The 20,487-nt window shown below is 42.4% G+C and overlaps 1 protein-coding gene across 4 annotated transcripts in view; it reads right to left on the bottom strand.

Moving 5' to 3' along the window:
• PCNX1 (pecanex 1) overlaps positions 1-20,487 on the bottom strand; it is a 141,893-nt gene that overhangs the window by 21,810 nt on the left and 99,596 nt on the right. For all 4 annotated transcript variants that reach the window (XM_032782767.2, XM_032782765.2, XM_075065408.1 and 1 more), the window contains 8 exons: positions 19,771-19,900; positions 18,454-18,512; positions 16,630-16,845; positions 15,929-16,182; positions 13,334-13,564; positions 11,804-11,904; positions 9,601-9,751; positions 4,005-4,235 (listed from right to left, as the gene is read on the bottom strand). In XM_032782767.2, the coding sequence (XP_032638658.1) occupies positions 4,005-4,235; positions 9,601-9,751; positions 11,804-11,904; positions 13,334-13,564; positions 15,929-16,182; positions 16,630-16,845; positions 18,454-18,512; positions 19,771-19,900 (1,373 nt within the window). The remainder of the gene's footprint in view (positions 1-4,004; positions 4,236-9,600; positions 9,752-11,803; positions 11,905-13,333; positions 13,565-15,928; positions 16,183-16,629; positions 16,846-18,453; positions 18,513-19,770; positions 19,901-20,487) is intronic.

Raw genomic sequence — 20,487 nt, 5'->3', positions numbered from 1 at the left:
AACTAGTCTGGAGCATGAGCTTCCAGACCATGAGATGAAAAGCCTTGAAGTTTAGGTGACGCAGGTGACTGTGGTCCTGGGATATTAGGTCTGGAATCTGAGGTAGTTGGACTGGTGTTTCTATTGATAGGTTCAAGAGCGCCGTGAACCAGTGCTGGCGTGGCTAGGCTGGGGCTATCAGGATGACTCCTGCTCTGTCCCATCTAATCCTCAGTAAGACCTTGTGTATGAGAGGAATGGATGAGAATGCATAGAACAGATACCCTGTCCAGGGCAAGAGGAAGACATCTGTCAGAGATCCTGGACTCTGGCCCAGGAAAGAGCAGAATTTAAGACACTTCCTGTTGCACCTCATTGCAAATAGATCTATTTGGGGAGTTCCCCACTTCTGGAAGATCATAGTATCATAGAATATCAGGGTTAGAAGGGACCTCAGGAGGTCATCTAGTCCAACCCCCTGCTCAAAGCAGGACCAATTCCCAACTAAATCATCCCAGCCAGGGCTTTGTCAAGCCTGACCTTAAAAAAAAAAAAAAAGATGATTTGTAAGATCTCTAGGCAGATGGACCACTCGTGGTGGTTGGAGAAAACCCAGCTGAGGTGATCAGCAAGTAGGTTCTGAGAACCTGGCAGATAGATTTCCTTGAGGTGAATCGAGTGGGCTATGTAAAATTCCCATAAGTGAAATGCCTCCTGGGTAGAGTGTGCTCCACCCTGTCTGTTGATAAAGAACATGGCTGTTGTGTTGCCTGTAAGGACTGACATGCACCTGCCTGCTACATGGATTTGGAACGCTTGGCAGGCCAGGCGAACTGCCCTGAGCTCTCTGACATTGCTGTGCAACAAGAGCTCTTCTGGAGAACAGAGGCCCTGAGCCTTGAGGGAGCCCAAGCAAGGTCACCATCCCATTGCCAAAGCGTTTGATGAGAGAGACTAACAGTTGGGGTCTTGAGAAAGGGACTCCTGTGCACACTGTTAGCAGGTCTAGCCACCAATTGTGGGAACTGTAGTGACTGAGTTTACATGATGTAGGCTTGGCGAGTACACTCATGCCAGCCACGCTTGGAGAGCTATGAGCCGAAGTCTTATGTGATGAACCACATAGGTGCAAGATGCCATGTGGCCCAGGAGCTGTAAGCAATTTCTTGCCATGATGACAAGGTGATTCTTGAGGCATTCTATAAGCTTCTATAAGCTTTCTATGCTTGGAAGCATGCTTCTGTGAGAGAAGCTCTGGCCTTTACCAAGTCCAGAAGTGCCTTGATGAATTCTATCCTCTGGACCAGGAAGAAGGTGGAAGTCTGTGCATCTATGAGCAGACCTAAGTTCTGGAAGGTCGACTGTATTAGTCTCACATTTGTCTTTACCTGGAGTCTGGATCGACTTTTCATCAGCCAATCAAAGTATGTATAAATCTGAACTCCTTATCTCCTCAAGCTGCAAAAAAACTGACATACACTTCATGAATACCCCAGGGACCGCCAAGAGACAGAATGGGAGCATCGTAAATTGGTAGCGCACATGGTTCATGACAAATTTGAGGAACCTTCTGTGTCCCTGAAAGATGGAAATGTGGAAATATGCATCCTTTAAGTAAAGGGCAGCGTACCAGTCCCCTGGATCCAAGGAGAGAATGATGGAGACCAAGGAGACCATATGGAATTTCAGCTTCGTCATGAATTTGTTGAGGCTTCACAGGTCCAGAATCAGTCTGAGACTGCCATTGGCTTTTGGGATTAGGAAATATCCAGAGTGGAACTCTCAACTCCTTAGTTCTGGGGGAACCTCCTCCACTGATCCCACTCTTAAGAGTGATTGCACATCTTGGGTTAGAAGTTATTTGTGAGAAGGGTCCCCAAAGAGGAACGGGGAGGGAAGGTGGCAAGGAGGGGAACAAAAATATTGAAGGGTATATCCCACTGCGACCATGCATAGCACTCAATCAAAGTGGGATAACTAGTCCACAAAATCTGGAGAATTTCAATCCATAAACCGTCCTGGTACATTATCCTCGAGCATCCCATCAAAAAGCCTGCTTTGACCCCGTCAAGTGTTTGGGGTGCAACTACAGATGAAGACTGTGTGGGAGGTTTCCTCCTGTAGCCCCTGCTCTTCCTGTTGTTATAGTCCTGTCAAGCAGGCAGCAGGAAGAAGCGAGCTGTTTGCTGTGGCCCTTGACTCTTCTAAAAACTGAAGTTTGGAGTCTGTCCACTCTGAAAAGATTGATGCATCTTCAAATGGCAGGTCCTGCAAAGTTTGCTAGACCTTGTGCTGCACCCTGGCAGCATCTCTCTGTCCCACTGACCTCAGTGTAGGTGATCAGCCTCTGTCCGTCTTCCTTTGCTTCTTCCTAGGCACTAGTGATGGTGAATGGTGCCTGGGCTTTCTCGCATTCACATCCTTATTTGGCACTGGGGATGACTGATGGTGCCGAGGTTCCTTAGGAATGGTCAGAGCATCTCACTTTGGTGCTGGAGCTGGGGAATAGCGCCGGACATCCCAAAGTGAAGCAAGGGTGCTTCTTACTGAAGCTAACGTACTCTATGCCGAGTCCAAGTGGCCCTGCTCCAATGGAGGTCAGAGTGCTGACTCCATGAGGATAGAGTGGAGTCTAGCATCACTACCCTTTTTGGTGCGGGCTTAAAATCCCTACACAGCTGAGCTTCTCTTAGACACTTGAGGCAGCTGGAATGGGGGGCACTCACAGGCTTAGGCTTGTGACAAGATCCACAAGGCTTGACACCTGGAGACTGAGGCATGCCCTGGTTCTGGGTGTGGGTCAGTTAATCCCACTTAGCAGGGTTCCTAACTAACTTAGTAACTGACACTAGTAAATACAATCAACTATATACAGTAAGAGTAGAGAAAAGTTCATTATGAAATACTTGCAACAGCAAGAATGAGCCGTAGTTCCAGTGACCACTGCGGGCCATGAGACAGAACTGGGGGATTGGCAGAGTCCTTTATACCGAAGCTGTGAGAGCGCAACTCCAGGGAGCAGCCCCGACGGATACCACTGAGGTAGAATCTTTCTGGTGGCAATGCTCATGGCAAGCACACACCTACATTGGAATGGACATGAGCAAGCACACAAAGAAGAATTACATTATTATGGACAGAGCGTATAAAAGTGTACACAGCACTGTATAACCATCAAGCATTCATGATCCCTGCTTCAAAGGACTCAATATATGGGCACAAGCTGCAAACAGTACAGAATAAAGTGCACAAATACAGAATAGGAGCTGGATTCTAGTTTTTGAAGAGTGAGTGGCAGTTTGGCATACGTTAATTGAGGAGTCTCTCACATACCTTGGCTGGGGTGTGGGGCATACATAGAAGATGACATGAAGCAGATAAAAGGTCCATTTAAGAATTACACATGAGTAGACAAAGGGGAGCAGCAGGAAATAAAGCTGAAATCCAAAGTTATGGCGAGACCTGGAAGGAAAGCTTAAGCGTTGTTCAGAAGAGGGAGCATCTGTGTAAATACTGAAGGGGCAGAAGTAAAGCTATGGTCAGACTACGGGTACATTTATCACAGTCGTCTAACTGTAGATAAATTCAAAATTGTCACCAACAGTACAAGTCACAATATAGACATGCTTTCATGGGGCCATGTTTATACAGTAGGAGTATTATGCTGACTTTACAAGGTATTAAGACACTTTCCAGACCTCATACACATAATGGACAAAAGGACAATAAGAAGATTAACATAAAAGGACTGCTGAAACTGTGTTTTGCGGATATTGTCACTAGGTATTTTCAGAGATGACATTACACTTTTTTCTGTCTATTTAATATTCATGGACAGCACTATCTTGATAACCAATTAAGTACTCTCTCTCCATGAGGACAGCCCAAGCAGTGACCGCTTACTGAGAAAAGTAATGGGTTGGCCTGAAGTAGTAGTTTTCTGTAATGATTACACTAAATTCTAAAACATCATGAAGCAGCACATCATATGTCCATTCCACGCGCATACACAATGAAACGCACACCTTGATTACTCTGAAACTGAGATACCGCTTGTTCAGCATGATGATTTTATATTCGTTAGTGCCATCATCCATCACATGGCGGAGGGCAAGCAGGGAGGGAGAGTTGGAAAGGACAGCGCTCCTCCAGGCAGGGTCCCCTTCATGTGCTATAACCAGGTTTTGCTCATGGGACACAATGGCTTCGTAGAGGACAGTAGAATCATCGTATTCATCTGGGGAAGTGAAGTGGTCCTGAATGAAAGCATTATTTGAGAACAACTTAGTGTCACAGATGCTAATTGCGTAAAAAAAGTAGAGATTTCAGACCTCAAATGATAGATAATGCACTGCACAGAATTACAGTAATCAAAAACAGATTCCCACCATTGTTCAGATGAGTTCAATATCCACCACATCAAATGTTTTTTTAAGTTTGGGGGTGGGGAGGATTTATCTATTATTGGGAACAGTTAGTTATTATAATTTTATACTGATTTTATTGTGTATCTAGTCACATTGCCTATGGAGAGGTTTTAGTAAACTCCTTCAGAGGCTCAGAAGCCTTGAAGTTTAAAGCCAAAGCAGTAAAGTTCTGAGTATTCAGTGAGAGGCTTCTTTTCAACAGTTGGTCTCATATACAGTCAAAAAAATACATGAATGTATGTTCAACACTGACCCGCACAGTCACACACTAAAAAGAAATCGGGTTTCAGACAAAACATCCTGTGTACTTCATCATGCATTCACAACATCATACTATTGCTAGCCACATATTTATGCCACATATTTACAGGATCCATTCAGTATTAAGTAAATGATACGAAAGTACAGATTTAAATTCCAAAGGGTGAAGAACATGTCTGGGTTTTTCTTTTTGTTTGTTTTAGTGCCTAGCACAATGAGGGCCCAATCCTGAGTGGAGATACCTCAGGGCACTACCACAATGCAAATGAAAAGTCACCAGTTATCTGTACTATGTATTAGTTCAAAGGGTTATGTTTAAAAATATTTGTATTTTTATGCATATTTTTATATAAATTTTCCATTTCTCACTTATTGCACCATATTCAGGTGCACACTTTGTAGTGGCCTAAGTAATATCTTGACAACGTTTCAGGATTTGTAAATTGTAATCCTGCCACTTTCACCATGACTTTATATTACTCTACTGATGTTTTCTGCATTTACTCCTACTGTTTGTCATTTTATAAACACTGCTAAATTAAGAGAATTCCATGATCTAATGGAACAAGCTAACTCAATTATTACTATGTCATTGCATGATAATTTTTGGAGACTTTCAGACATTGCAGTGAGCAAGCACCGTAGAGCTATTTAATTAGAGCAAGCTTTTTTATTTAATTCGCTCACAACTTGGATCTTTATGATTTTCATATTTCAACAGAACAGATTTTTGGATTGCCAATCCCTTTTCCCTACAAGTTGCATCTCAGTTGATGTTTGCTACATTTGCTGAACTTTGCCAATATATTACAGTGGACACAGGGAAGCTTGCTGCTTCCCCTGTGCTCCCATTGCACTGGAGTGGCGGATACCAAATTTAAGCTGTTTTGAAATGCAAACTTTTTATTTTCAAGTAACAGTGAAAGCTCTGTTTCAGGACAGAGTGATAATTAGACTACAAATAACACTGATCTACAGGTTTTGAGAAGTCGTCTGCTTCAGAGATAAAATGTGCTATTTATTATGTATTTCGATGTGCTGAATTCAAATATGACAATTAAAACAACTGATTGGCTACTGTTTAAGATATTTAAGTTTTTACATTTTATGTCTAATGTATATTGTGTGATAGTTAGAGTTTCTAATCATAATTGAACCTACGTCTTTCATGTGTTTTCTGGTTGCTTTACATGATTATCTTCACCTGTCCTGTTTATGCTAACAACTTTAAATCCGCAAAGGTTTATATAATAAACCATTTATTATTGAACAAAAGGCACACTATTATTTTCCATAGTTTAGTCTATTCGTGTTACTCGACGCTTTTGGCTTGCTCTTGTATTCCTTTAATGGAGCATGCTTGTCACTGTCAGCAATAGTCTGCAACACTGATGAACTCATTTGCCCTGATAGTGTTTCTCCTTGTTGCAATGTCCTGGTGAATCGCTCGCCGTTGCTCGTTGCTCACTGCTCCGCAGTTCGGTGGAAAAATCTAGTTTGAGTGCGCAAAAAAAATGTATCTTTAGTGGACATGTTGCACCAAGCTTTTGTTTGCCTTGCGGGTTCTTGACCCTAACCTGTAGTTGTCTGCCTTGTTTTTCCGAGAAAATTTATTGCCACTAACTGGAAGCTTGTTCTCCAGCGCGTCTTTCCTTCCACACTTCTCGCCTGCCTGCCACGCAGTGTGCGTCAATGTGCAATATCTCGAAGAGAGTTCCGAATCTGAGGAACCAACAAACGGCTTGGCATACACTTGCAAGTTGCACAGCCTGGTAAGCGGCGCTTACAGCGCTCAATTAATCGATTGTCCCACTTACAAAGTTCAGCAGCGCTGCAACTCCCCTGGGCTTGGCAGCGCTGGTGCTGTACTCTGGTTCTGCTACGGGTGTATACGAATCCAGCGCTGATGATGCAGCGCTTAGCTCATCAGTGGGACACTCACCAAGCACTGTTATTGCCTCCAGGTGTATAAGAGGTTATCCAGCATTCCTGTCTGCAACAAACGGGAAGTACTCCCGGAGCTACACACAGCTGCTTCTTTGCTCCAGGAGCGGCCGAGCCGAGTGCTTTTGGAATGTTCACAGGCTGTTGCTTGAGGAAGACAAACAGCACGGCGGGGGGAGGGAGCCCTCGAGAGAGAAGGCTGTTAACTGGTCTGAGCCTTTTTACATTTAGGTGATGAGAGAGGGGTGCGGAATGGCCAGGATTTCAAGCGGGAGTCAACAGGTGTCTGCTCCAAAATCCGCATCTCTCTGTCTCCCGACGCTCCGTCACCACTTCCACCCCACCCCCTCTTTTTGAAAGCACGTTGCAGCCACTTGATTGCTGGGTTAGCTGCCTACATGCACCACTCCCACAGCGCTGCAATGCTGCAAATGTGGCCACGCTGCCAGCGCTGGTAGCTGTCGTGTGGCCACATGCAGCGCCTGTTCCTACACAGCTGTCGACCCACAAGCTGTATACACTCCCAAGCGCTGCACAATTCCAGCGTAGCCATATCCAAAACACCTTCCTTTTACGTAGTAGCTTCACTTACCTTGAAATTTTCACGGAGTGTTACTCTGAAGCTGCTTGTTGTTTGTCAATGGCCTGACCAAAGTTTCTCATCACACCCGCTTTGATGTGTAATGGTGGTAATCAATCTTCCTTCCGATCAACACGTGTGGATGCTGAACCTTTTCCTCCAGCTCCATGACTGTGACGTGGCAATCTTTCTTGATGTAGTGGGAATCTCTTGCACTACTATCCCTTCGCAGGAAGGAAACAGCGTTACTTTGTGTATCCGTTGCAGACCAAGCAAGAGGCAAACAATCCTTCAAATGCCACAAAACTGCCACTGATGTTGGTCATGGTTTATGCACCTCAAAAGTGTTCATTGTTGTCTTAGGTTTCCTTCCTATGGATCTGCTGACCAACTGGAATTTGATGGCAAAAACATTGCCATTATGCCAGCAAAACGCTTTTAAGACTCGTCTTCGTGAATCAATGAACAGTCTCCACTCATCTGGATCGTGAACGATGTTGAGGGCTGCCATCACACCATCGATGTTGTTGCAGGCTACAAGATCACCTTCCATGAAGAAGAATGGGAGAAGATCCTTTTGACGGTCACGCAACATGGAAACCCTAACATCACCTGCCAGGAGATTCCACTGCTGTAGTCTGGAGCCCAACAGCTAGACTAGAGCCAATCAACAAGCATCATTTTTGTTCTCAGTGACCCAGAATTAGTAAAGTTTGACTACATTTATTTCAGAAGCATTTCGGCTGTAGAGCAGTGTAATTTCTCGAAACACTTGCACCAGCATTTTTTATTCCATTAAAATAAATTCTGGCTCACACGAGAGAGAGAGTTAGTTAGTTTCTTCAGGCGAACCCTGTTTCGAAGGCATAATTCCCCAAGAAGGTAAAAGCAGCCAAGCTCACACAGGAACAGTAAGAGGACACGGAAGGTGTTCACTGTGATTCTGAGATTTGCAGCTGATGCCTTGGTGATGGAGGAAGAGGAGTAACATTAGATGTTGGTTGTTGTTTTCACATTCTGCAGCTTTGAATACAGGAGATTATTTTTTAGCCAGAGGCTCAGTCAAAAAAGAAAGGCAGGCCCAGGAATTGCACTCTGCAAGGACCAACAGGACCCTCCCCTTTCAACCAATTGCTTATGCAGGGGCGGGTAGACTTCTCACTGGGGAGTTATGCATGGATCTTGCTAGGTGGCCCTTTTTGTTTCATACTGGCCCCCGACTAGTCAGTGTCTGGTGAATTTTTCAAGCCTTGTATCAAACTCATAGATTTTAAGGCAGAAGAGATCATTGTGATCATATAATCTGACCTCCTGTACACCACAGGCCACAGAACCTCACCCATCCATAGACCCAGAACCTCCATAGTGGAGTCCTCACATCATGATTTAAAGACTTCAAGTTACAGAGAATCCACTATGTAGTTTAATTTAGACCAGCAGGCCATGCTGCAGAGGAAGATAAAAAAAACCCAGGGTCTCTCCCAATCTGACCCAGGGGGAAATTCCTTCTGAACCCTAAATATGGCCATCAGTTGAACCCTGAGCATATTGACAAGACCCACATGCCAGGCACCTGGGAAAGAATTCTCTATAGTAACTCAGAACCTTGCCAATCTAATGTCCCATCTCTGGCTGCTGGGGATTTTTGCTATTAGCAGGTGCAGATGGGCCATATGCCATTGCAGGCAATCTCATCATACCATCTCCTCCATTTACTTATGAAGCTCAGTCTTGAAGTCAGTTGGGTTTTTTTGCCCCCACTGCTTCTCTTAGAAGGCTGATCTTTACGAGAGATGAGCTGCAGAGAGTACAGTGTATGGAGGTGATGTGACCCCAGAGTCTATGCTTAGTTCCCTATATATGAGTTATCCACCCCCACCACAAGCCCTTCTTTCCCTCCTTTGAGTCCCTTATCTCTTTTTTCCCTCTCCTTACTTTCTGCTTCTTCACCAAAATGGCTAAATTAGATGTCCCAGTGTAACGTCCCAACTCAAGAAATACCTGACGTGAGGCACTTAACAGCCAGGATTTCATGTCCTTAGAGCTACTCAAAATATAAAGAGGGGAAGGAAGAATGATTGAATGAATTCCCAAAAAGGGAACAGGACCAGTCAGGCAAGCCAATGAGTTTGACCAGGCAGAGATTATATTGTATTAACTGAACACGGTTTCACCTCAGTTTGATTCACCAGAATGAAAGGGGCCCTATAAACATTTAAAACACTGTCTTCAAAAACATATTATAGACTTAGCTAGCTCTAGTCAACACACTGTTACCTTAAACAAGATTTAAAGCTTGCTATGCTGGCCAGGCAAGCTGTGCGGAAAACTGCTCCACATATCAAAATTTAATCAATTAGCATGGACAGAGCCAAACAACCATACACCCTTCCCCGTTAACCTCATTACCTGATGTAGTTTGAGTGACATGCGTATTCCAGGAACCACCACTTTCCTCAGCAATTCCATGTCAGCAAAGATCCATTCATCTCGGACTGAAGAGATACGGAAGTCGCCCTTAAACAGGGCATGCAGCCCATACAGGAAAGATTCCAAATTACTGTTTGGGATGGAAAGTAACCCAAAAACATTAACACATTTAAAAACCTCCATATGCAGCATCCCTTCATTACATCAGTAGAAATACTGATTTACACAATGTAACACTGAACTGTAGAGACAGGTACGGTTGTCATATTCCTCTGTACACATATGAACATAAGAATGGACACAACGGATCAGACCAATGGTCCATCAGGCCCAGCATGTGGTCTTCCGACAGTGGCCAATGCCAGATGCTTCAGAGGGAATGAACAGAACAGGGCAATTATTTAGTGAGCCATCCTCTGTTATCCAGTCTCAGCATCTGGCAGTCAAAGGCTTAGGGACACCCAGAGCACGGGGTTGCATCCTTGGTCATCTTGGCTAAGAGTCATTGATGGACCTATCCTCTAGGAACTTATCTAGTTCTTTTTTGAACCCAGTTATAGTTTTGGCCGTCACAGTATTCCCAGCAATGAGTTCCATAGGTTGACTGTGCACTGCGTGAAGCAGTAACTTCCTTATCTGTTAAACCTGTTGCCTATTAATTTCATTGGACAACCCCTGGTTCTTGTATTATGTGAAGGGGTAAACAACACTTCCTTATTCACTTCTCCACTCCATTCATAATTTTATAGACCTCGATCACATCTCCCATTAGTCATCTCTTTTCCAAGCTGAACAGTGCCAGTTTTATTAATCTCTTTAGATAAGGAAGCTATTCCATAGCCCATATCACTTCTTATACCCTTCACTGCACTTTTTCCAATTTCTAATATATCACATCAGTCTGTGGGGGAAGAGGGCAATAGCAGGCCTGGATAAAAAAATAAAACCTAAGTTACAGCATCATGGGTATAATTTAAAATATGATAATTATATTAACATTTGCAGTGGGCATGCTATAGTTACAGGAACTAGATAGAATATATTTGACCAAGAATCCTGAGGGTCAAATTAAGTTACAAGAATGCATCATTTTGATACTTTTTTTAAGCATCTGGAACTTTCCAGGGGAGTGCAACACTACAGTGTATGTATCCATCAGGAGACTGCCTCAGTTGTGCCATTCTTGGTGCAAAGATTAAGAGCTTTACTACCTTCTTTTGCTTCATCTCATCACCTTCATTTAACTCACCACTAGGATTTGTCACCATTTACAATTCCTAATTATAAATAACATTTTTAAAAACTAAATTGCTACTATTATAAGTGCTCTTTTGCTATTTTCAAAGGTGGCAAAGGTATTTAGACTCCTAAGCTTTTCCAAGCTAATTTAAAAGATCCTATGAAAGTTATGGACCTTGTGATTTGCCCCAATGAAGTTACTGTATTTCAGGAAGATCATATATAGTGACAATCCTTCAAAAGGTCAACTAGGGAATTTCACTGTAATATGGTGAACTCAGAGGAGGAGTTAGTCAACAGTTGTCCTTTCACATACGATAAAAAGAGTAAGTGTGTTGTGCTTGGTGTACAGGAGGACGACAACGTTTTAGTATGTGTTTCTGAGTCACCAATTTCCGGCTTGCCAACACACACAACTAAATTTGACACTAATCTGTAATACAGTATCTACCAACCACAGGTGACATGAACTGGGCAGGCCAAAGAACCTGTAACACTGGTCTAACCTGCATCTCAATGAAGATTGTTCTGTGTGCCATGTGTTACAACACTTCTCCCTACGCCCCTTTTTATATATAGGACTCATACTTGGAGCAAGGAATGAAGTTCAATTTCAAAACTTGATTAATCCTGCTCATTTTTCAGCAGGTATCATGGACAAGGAAGGTGTGAAAGCCCTCCACTCCACCACTCTCAACTTGGATTAGTTAAGGAAGTGAGATGTTCAGCTTCAAGTCTTCTACATCCTTCATTTGCTCAACCTTGACATATCTTCACTGGATCATCCACAATATTTATGAAGGAGAGTGGCTTAGAGTATCCGTTCCTTTGGGGGGTCCAAGAAGAACATTGCTTTTGTATAAAGAGTTAACCCTTACCCCAAACCTAGATGCTCGCAGGCTCCTCTCCTCCAAAATCCCTAAGAACAAGAGCGTAGTATTACCTAGACATATGATGGGAAGCAGTCCCCAAAGCTCTCCGCCCCAGAACACAGAGTCCGTAACAAAGAGTCACCAAGGAGGAGTCTTTATCTGCATCCAGCGGCTGGTAGTAATAAATACATTAAAAAATAAAGAGTCATGTGGAGAAGGTAGGGAGAGATTCATACTATAGCAAAATGTATTCTGATGGGAGGAATGACAAAAAGGCAAATACAGAAAGCTACCAGAAATCAAGTTCAAATGGCACTTATGCTAAATAAAAATGGGTTTGCACTCAGAAGCACCCGAATTCAAATTAGGGGTTCTTTTCAAACAGTGCTTTGTAAACGCTGCCTTACTAATGAGATTTGTACAAAAAAGCACTATATTTGCTATTTGAATTGATTGCAAGCTGAATATAGTACATACTATCCCGCATGCATACTCTGTTCTTGAATTCTAGGTTTGATTCATAAAAAGACTAGTCTTGATGAATAGAGATGTAACAAGCATTTTAATAGACCAGACATATACTTCTCACTTGAAAGTTATAAACAATATATATTTGTGAGTTTACTTCAGAAGTATATAGACTGCTTCCACTCATCAAAACACCCAGAGCAAAAAGCCATTTGTGCTTTGTAAAGCAGCACTACTGATGTAACACTTCATTATAAAGATAATTCTCTAGGCAGTAAAATGTCATGTATCCAAGTTATTGAACCTGCTTTCTACCACCCCCACAAAATAATTGCCAAGTGATGGTCATGGAATAGAGGCAGACAGTTTTTGATGGCCATTCCCCACCTCTAAAAAAAAAAAAAGGTTTTAAATATTATACTTTCTAGAACGGGCCTCCTTTTAGTCACTTACCTCCAATGAGCTCCCCACTCTATAAATAAATCTAAAGGATCAGGAGATCCTTTTACCCATTCCCTGAAGACCACGTCTATTCATGGTCAAACCACACATTTGAGAACTTAAATAAGCAGACAGATGCCAGTGTAATTCTCTAGACACACTTTTGTATAAAACTTCCTTAAAAGGGTGCAGGAGGTTTGGAGAGAGGACAAAGAGGCTAGGAGATGAAATGCTCATCCAGATGAAGTGGTCCAGAGAAGAGCTTCAAATTTGACCATGAGGTACCTACCAATGCTTTTGGCAGTTGATTTTAGATACTATAGAGAAATTATTTTGTAGTTAGGGTTGTTTTGATGAACATGAGTGACACCACGGCTATTCTAAGACCACTCTTCTCTGCCTAAGCAGAGGCCCAATCAAGCCAAATTATGTTGTGTGATTTGGTCACCTCCTCCTTTCCCTAGTGCACTTCCAACTACATAATACACTACTTGCAATTAAAGATTAATTTGAATTTTGGTCTCAGGAGATCAAGGTCAAAGCATTAACTCATCAATCCAAACCCAATGTAACACTTTCCTACAAATCAATTTGAAATCTAAATTTCAATAGACAGTTAAATCCAACCCTACCAAAGAAAACATATTTAAGAGACTTTCCTAGAAAAGTTTAATAGTTCTGGTCACGCCTACCTTTTCTCTTCGGGAGCAGCAGTACTCTATCCAGTTGAGGTAAGTCGCACAGAAACTCTCTCTGGAGACCCCTGCTAGATGATGGTCATAATCCTCATCAATATTTGGATTAAATGTAGGGTCCACATCAACATAGTTGCAGTCTGCACATGGCTGTAATCCTTCCTGCATTGTCTCATTAGCTAACCACTCCTCCAGCTTGGGGGAGGTTGTGACATAATAGATAATGCCCTGAAATGGTACAAGTTGAAAATATTAAACCTATACTACATGTCAAGGAAACAGTTTAAATCTAATTTGTTGCATTAAATTGTGTATTTCTGTTAACACACGAGGATGAAAATAGCACACCATACTGGCTGAAAGTGCATCAGGTTTGATTAGTGGGGGATTTGTGACAGGCTTGTTTGTTCAGTATGTTTTTAAAAAAGGACTGAATTTAATGTTTTTAGTTAAGAAAAAACAAACTTCAAGCCCTTGTGGCTGCAAAAAGAGCCTTCTAACTGTGAACCATAAGTCTGACAAGTATTTCAAGGCCAGATTTATTTACCCCTCACAAGTATGAAAGGTTATGATCATATTTGAGACATCTATCTTTTGAAGAGATCAAGGCCTGTTGGCTCAGGGTGACCATTGAAGATCTGGCAACTTTTTGCAGAAGTAGACATTTTCCAGGGAGTCTTTGGCCAATATTTTCCCTCTAACACTGTTATGCAGTGATGTGCATGACAGTGGCCTTCTGCCCCCACTCCCCCATCCCAGAGGTGGCTGCATTTCAAAGATGGTGCCTGTACATACTTAAGAGAGTTTTGGGATTCTTGGGAATGAAGAGATCACAAGTATAATTTCCTAACATTAACACAAAATAGTATTTATGTGCAACCTTTGCAAGCAATGAGAGTATGGCAGGCTCCCTACATTCCCCCAGGTTCAACAAGGCCTATCTTAGTTTTGGATTTGCAATAATTAATTGCAGGAAAACTTTGTTAAAAATATTTCTGTAAATAACCTTAACAAAGGTGAACTTACCCAGATCTAAAACAAAGACAATGACTGTTCAAAGGTATCAATCGAACAGCAGAGAGGAGTTTTGGGGTTTGGATATTTTGTAGTAGTGGTGGGGGAGGGAATGGATTTTTCCTTCTTCAGCTCTGTCCTGGCCAGGTTCATATTTGGGTAATTACCTTCTGTCCCCTAAGCTTCCACTGATGTTTCAGTTGGACACAGTAGTCACTCTCTGTCCTAGATTGTATTACATAGCTGTTACACTTTACAACAGGGCATGTCTACATTTGATTCTCAGCTCCAGGAGACATACTCACATTAGCTCCTTGCACTATAAATAGGGTCCTACCAAATTCACGGTCCATTTGGGTCAATTTCACGGCCATAGGATTTTAAAAATCATAAATAACTGAAATCATGATATTTATCTAAAATGTTACAGTGTTGTCAATTGTAGACGTCCTGACCCAAAAGGTGGGGGGAGGGGAGGGAAGGATTTTGCACAAAGTTATTGTGAAAGTTTAGTTGACGTTGGTCCTGCTTTGAGCAGGGGGTTAGACTAGATGACCTCCTGAGGTCTCTTCCAACCCTAATCTTCCATGATTCTATGATTGCAGGGGGCTTGTAGTACTGCTACCCTTATTTCTGTGCTGCTACTGGCGGCAGCGCTGCCTTCAGAGCTGGGCAGCTGGAGAATGGTGGCTGCTGGCCAGGAGCCCAGCTCTGAAGGCAGAGCCGTCGCCAACAGCAGCAGCAGCAGCACAGAAGTAAGGATGGCATGGTATGGTATGGTATTGCCACCCTTACTTCTGTGCGGCTGTCTGCAGAGCTGGGCCCTCAGTTATCAGCTTCCACTCTCTGGCTGCCCAGCTCTGAAGGCAGCAGCACAGAAGTAAGGATGGCATGGTATGGTATGGTATTGCCACCCTTACTTCTGTGCGGCTGTCTGCAGAGCTGGGCCCTCAGTTATCAGCTTCCACTCTCTGGCTGCCCAGCTCTGAAGGCAGCAGCACAGAAGTAAGGGTCGCATAGTATGGTATTGCTACCCGTACTTCTGCACTGCTGCTGGCGGGGGCGCTGCCTTCAGATCTGGGTGCCCGGCCAACAGCTGCCACTCTCCAGCTGCCCAGCTCTGAAGGCAGCGCAGAAGGGTGGTAATAAAGGGTTATTTCAGGGGGGTCCTGGTAACCCCCAGAGACGACCTTTCGGGTTGGGATCCTCAGTTTGAGAAATGCTGGTCTTCCCTGTGAAATCTGTATAGTATAGGGTAAAAGCACACAAGACCAGAATTCACAGGGAAGATTGGATTTCATGGTCCATGACACATTTTTCATGGCCGTGAATTTGGTAGGGCCCTAGCTATAAATCACACCCCCAGCTCAACGTGCAGACATACCCTCAAACAAGCTATTCTCCTACAGTGAGTGAGAGATTCATGTATTCATTACTTGTAACGCATTGTGTAATCCTCCTGATGAAAGACCACCATATACGCACAAAGTACTCATGCTTCCAATTGTCCAAAAAAACATTATGTTGAAGGACAGCTGAATTCCCCCACAGCTGCATTTGCTAGGTGCAGAGCCATACCTTGACATAATAAGTGGTGAGAATTTTCCGAAGATCGAAGACTTGAAGCATGGAAGCGGCACTGTTGTCTGTGATGCTGTAGCCTTCCAGAACATACTTTGTCACAAGCACTTCCCATGCCAGCCAGCGTTGGCCAAAGGTAGCATTGAATGAAAGCATATGTGGGATGTGACCAGGTTCACAGCAACAAAACCCTTCATCTTCCTCTACCCCCTCGGTGATGGCCTCTACTTCTCGTTGCTGACAATAAGTGCCTTAGGGGATGTTAAGGAAAGAAAGAATTTAGATGACTAATTTGAAGATAATTGATATTTTAAAAAGTTTGAGACAGCAGAATACCTCACAAATTACGTTTCTGTGAACAGCAGGTAAATTAAACTACTGTCTCTAGCTTAACTATTTAATGAAAAAAATTAAAATGGCTTAGTTTTAATTTACCACTCTATACTCAAACATGCAACTCAGGTATAGTTGTCCATCACTGTATGTGTAACACATTAAAATGTAACGAGAAACCTATATTAGCTCTGTTATAGAGCTCTGGTTTTCTCTCACTTACATAACAGTGGACACAGAGACCCTGAAGCCCAAGTTCAAAGCCACTGGTTTAGAGAACCAAACTGTAAATAAAGTTAAACTTCTCAAAAGAGAGTCAACTTTGTAAGTCAACCAAATGAGTAATCAAAGCATAGAACTCTTACCTCTGAATTCAAGCCCCCTCAGCTGGAAGGTGACCAGCCCATTTCCTATCTCTATAAGGTGTACTAGTGCATTGAGGTAGTCAGAAGCTAGGATGAAGCAGTCCCCAGTACTGTAGTTCCCCCACCGACCCAGCAACAGGTCTCCACACAGGCTGTGCTGAAGGGAACGGGTTAAATGCTCATAGAAAATTGAATTCAGGTTGTTATCATCTGAACCTGCAGGAAAAACCCAAGCTTCTATCAATTAAAACTTGTACTTTGCCATCAAGAAAATGTAGCAGTGAATGTAATGTTATTTCAAAGATCTCAATCACTTTTTATAGAGCAACTATTCAACTAACTGGAATGTATTCTGAACGCACTGACAGGTTAATCAGTTTTGTTTGTTTAAACCTAACCATTAATTTCTGTGATCTCCAAGCCACTCCTTCAGTTTTACTCATACTACGCCCATGTACCTAACTCCATGCACTGCTGTGCTTAAGGACATAGGCCCAAAGGAATCAAGCAACAATCAGTAGTACTACTTTAGGATCCCACCGCCCTGGCACCTAGATACCCTTTAAGCAGTGCTCAGTTCCCAAATTGCCCTCGTTCATAGCACTCAAACCCTACAGAAAACAAAACAGCTGTGTGGATACTGCAACAGGAAGGGAAGAAGTAGGTAGGCATGGAAAGAAGAAAAACAAGGTAGAGTAGACCTCTACCCCGATAGAACGCAACCTGATGTAACACAAATTCGGCTATAACGTAGTAAAGCAGCGGGGAGCCCCAGGCCCTTTAAATCACCGCCTGAGCCCCGCTGCCAGAGCTCCTGCGGTGATTTAAAGGGCCCAGGGCTCCCCACAGCGGCTGGAGCACCGGGCCCTTTAAATCACTGCCGGGGAAGTCAGTACAGTCCGGCACGGCGTACCGGCGCTGTACCAAACCAAACCAGATATAACGCAGTCTCACCTATAAGGCAGTGAGATTTTTTGGCTCCTGAGGACCGTATTATATCGGGGTAGAGGTCTATATGGTAGTTTGGGGAAGAGTTGGAGAAAAGGGGATGTGAGGGCAGACAATGGAATGGCAGAAAGGAAAAAAAAAGAGGAGGAAGAAAAGGTATCAGAAAATACAGCTGTGACAAGTAAGGAAGAGTTAACCACTGATCTAAAAAATTGCTTCCACCTTTGTAGTCGTGGGGTTTAGCAAGAAGGGTAATGGTGGAGCTTGATTAGTTCATTGCAAAAAGAAAGAGGTCCTCATTCCATCATTGGATCAATTGGTTTGTTTTGTGCACACAATAAAATGTAAACGTTATGCCTCTTCCTAGGTGACTGAACCTATTCCCTAATTGGTTCAGACATAACAATTAAAAAAACCCTTAATGGTTAGGGTACAGATATTGTCTGTAGTTAAAGCTATTCACAGTTAAGCTAGTAGGAACTTTAGTGTCAAAGCACATTGAGTTTACTTCTGTAATAATTCCCTTCTCCAGCTAAAGCAAAACCATCTGAAGATTAACTACATTTACAAAAGAGGTCGGTATTTCCCCCCACATAAACTAGATTACAGAGGGTGCTATGTATATAAATACACACAAGTCAAACACTTTAAAAGAAACCCAATTATAAGCTGGGCTATGTGTACTGCAGTCATATAACATTCAGTGTAGGAGGTGAACCTCAACTTGATATGCAAACACAATTTTTAATTCTGTCATAAGGAGTTCCCAGACAAAAATGGAAGCTGATGTGTGTCCCTTTCATGTTAGTAATATCTGTACATGACAGACTCACATCTCCACTCTGTACCATTTCAGCCAAAAAGTAGGACTATTACCTGGATTTCTATCAAGTTGGGAAGCGAGTCTTGTGTTTGAATGGTCCACACGCTTTGTGCTGAAGACAACAAAATTAAAACAGAACATATTTAAGAGTTTTTCGTACTACAGGAGAATATAGGGAAAGGAGTTGTAAATGATGCTGTACCAAAGAAAAGATTTTTTTTTATGATAGCTTTGAAAGCTTTCCCTGCAATTCTTTTTTACATACAACTTAGAATCCTGCTCGTACATAACAATGCCTTTTAGCTGTAGTAGTGTTAGAATCTAAATACACCAAAGCCCTCTCCTTTGCCCACAAAAAGCCAATTAAGGTAGATAGTTTCTAAGTTCTGCACGAAGTTTTAGCTATGTTACTTGCACTGAAGTCAATAGAAGTAGCAAAGCTAACACCTGACTGTGCTCAAAGTTTACTTGTCAGTGTGGCACTAGTAGTTAAGAAGCAGAAGTGCTGCTCCATTTTAGTTCTCCTCACCCCAAAAACTGCCATTATGTTCGCTGAAGGAGAAACCCAAATTTGTACACCAGGTTTTAAAAGCAAGGTCTTTAAATAATTCTACTCTGCCATGTGACTATAAATGACACCTAGGTTTCAGTCATATTTATTGCCCGTGACTCGACATGACACTTGCTCATTCTACATGTGAAATGATTTTCTCCTTAAATGCTAGTACCACAAGCTCATCCTGCCATCTGAATGTCAAGCTGGGTTTTTTCCTGGTTCAGGCACCATCAACAGTAAAAGATTCTGCAGGCCACATCTTACAACAATACCACCTGCATAACCCCACTGTTTTAGTCTAAGGGAAGGTTTAACTGAAGGTACCATCTGACCTGAAGAATCTTTTATTGGTGGTGGTGCGTAAGCCGAGAACTGATATTGACTAAGATATTGGGGTGAGTTTTTGGTTCTGGAAGTTAGGAAAATAACGTTTTACTTGTAAAATGAGCAAATGTGAAATGGAGTTACCTGTACAAATAAGGAACTCGCAAATGCCCTTTGTATACAGTCACTTTTCAGACTCAATTTTCCCTTAAAATTTCTGTCATTTTGGAGCTTAAATTATCCAGTTTATATGCTAGTGTAAATAAAAGCTATTATGACAGAAATGAAATGTAAGCACTGTCAGTGTAGAAACAGCTTCTATGATGTTTCAGAAGAATAATATACTTGTATGAAAGTATTAAAAGCCATGAACAAGTTCTCTCTAAAAAAATCATAGCATCTAGAAACAAAACAAAAAGACTACATTCAGTCACAGCCTTCTCTACTAAACACAGCTGACAAGGCTTCTTAATGGCTTAACTTCACCCACTTGTAGTCTCTTTCCCAGAATTTGACAGGTCTGACATATGAAGTGATGAATATTGCACTTCCCAGAAAGGGGTTCAGTGGGGTGGAGAAGAAAGCTGACACAGCCACTTGGACAAACAACATTGCAGAATCTGTGGAGTGACAGGGTTAAGGAAGCCAAGACAACCGCGTGGTTCTTTTGCAATATCACCAAGCTCTTTTACAGCACTTTTAATCATCAGATCTCAAACCATCAGATCTTTACAAAAAGGAAGGTAAGTATCATTATCCTCATTTTAGAGATGGGGAAAGTGAGGCACAGATGTCACCAAGTAAGAACAAAGCAAGATCTCCCAAATCCCTCATGTATTATATAAGGGAAAAAATTATTCAGTAGTATCAGGCACTGTATTTTTTGGGGGGCAAACAGGAAAATCAAGACTAGAACTGCGAACTTCTGTATTAAATGAGAATCAGGACAGTAAACAAAGTGCAAGTCTCTATCTGTGGATAAGAAGCTTCAAACCATGAATTAAAGACTGGAGATAGTTGTTGAAAAAAGGGAAATCTTGATCAGCCCTACAATTTTTCCAATGGAATAACCTGGTCTAGGTCTTTTCTATGATGGAACTGTTCTAGTTTTACTAGTATATCCAGACAGCAAGTGCATATAGCTGTCATTCACATTGATTAGGCAGGATAAGGTATTCTCTATCTGTGATTGATTAATTAATTATAC

The sequence above is a fragment of the Chelonoidis abingdonii genome, chromosome 4, assembly GCF_003597395.2.
Source record: "Chelonoidis abingdonii isolate Lonesome George chromosome 4, CheloAbing_2.0, whole genome shotgun sequence".
Lineage (NCBI taxonomy): Eukaryota > Metazoa > Chordata > Testudines > Testudinidae > Chelonoidis > Chelonoidis abingdonii.
The sequence above is the reverse complement of the archived record's forward strand: the minus strand, read 5'-3'. Positions and strand labels throughout refer to the sequence as shown.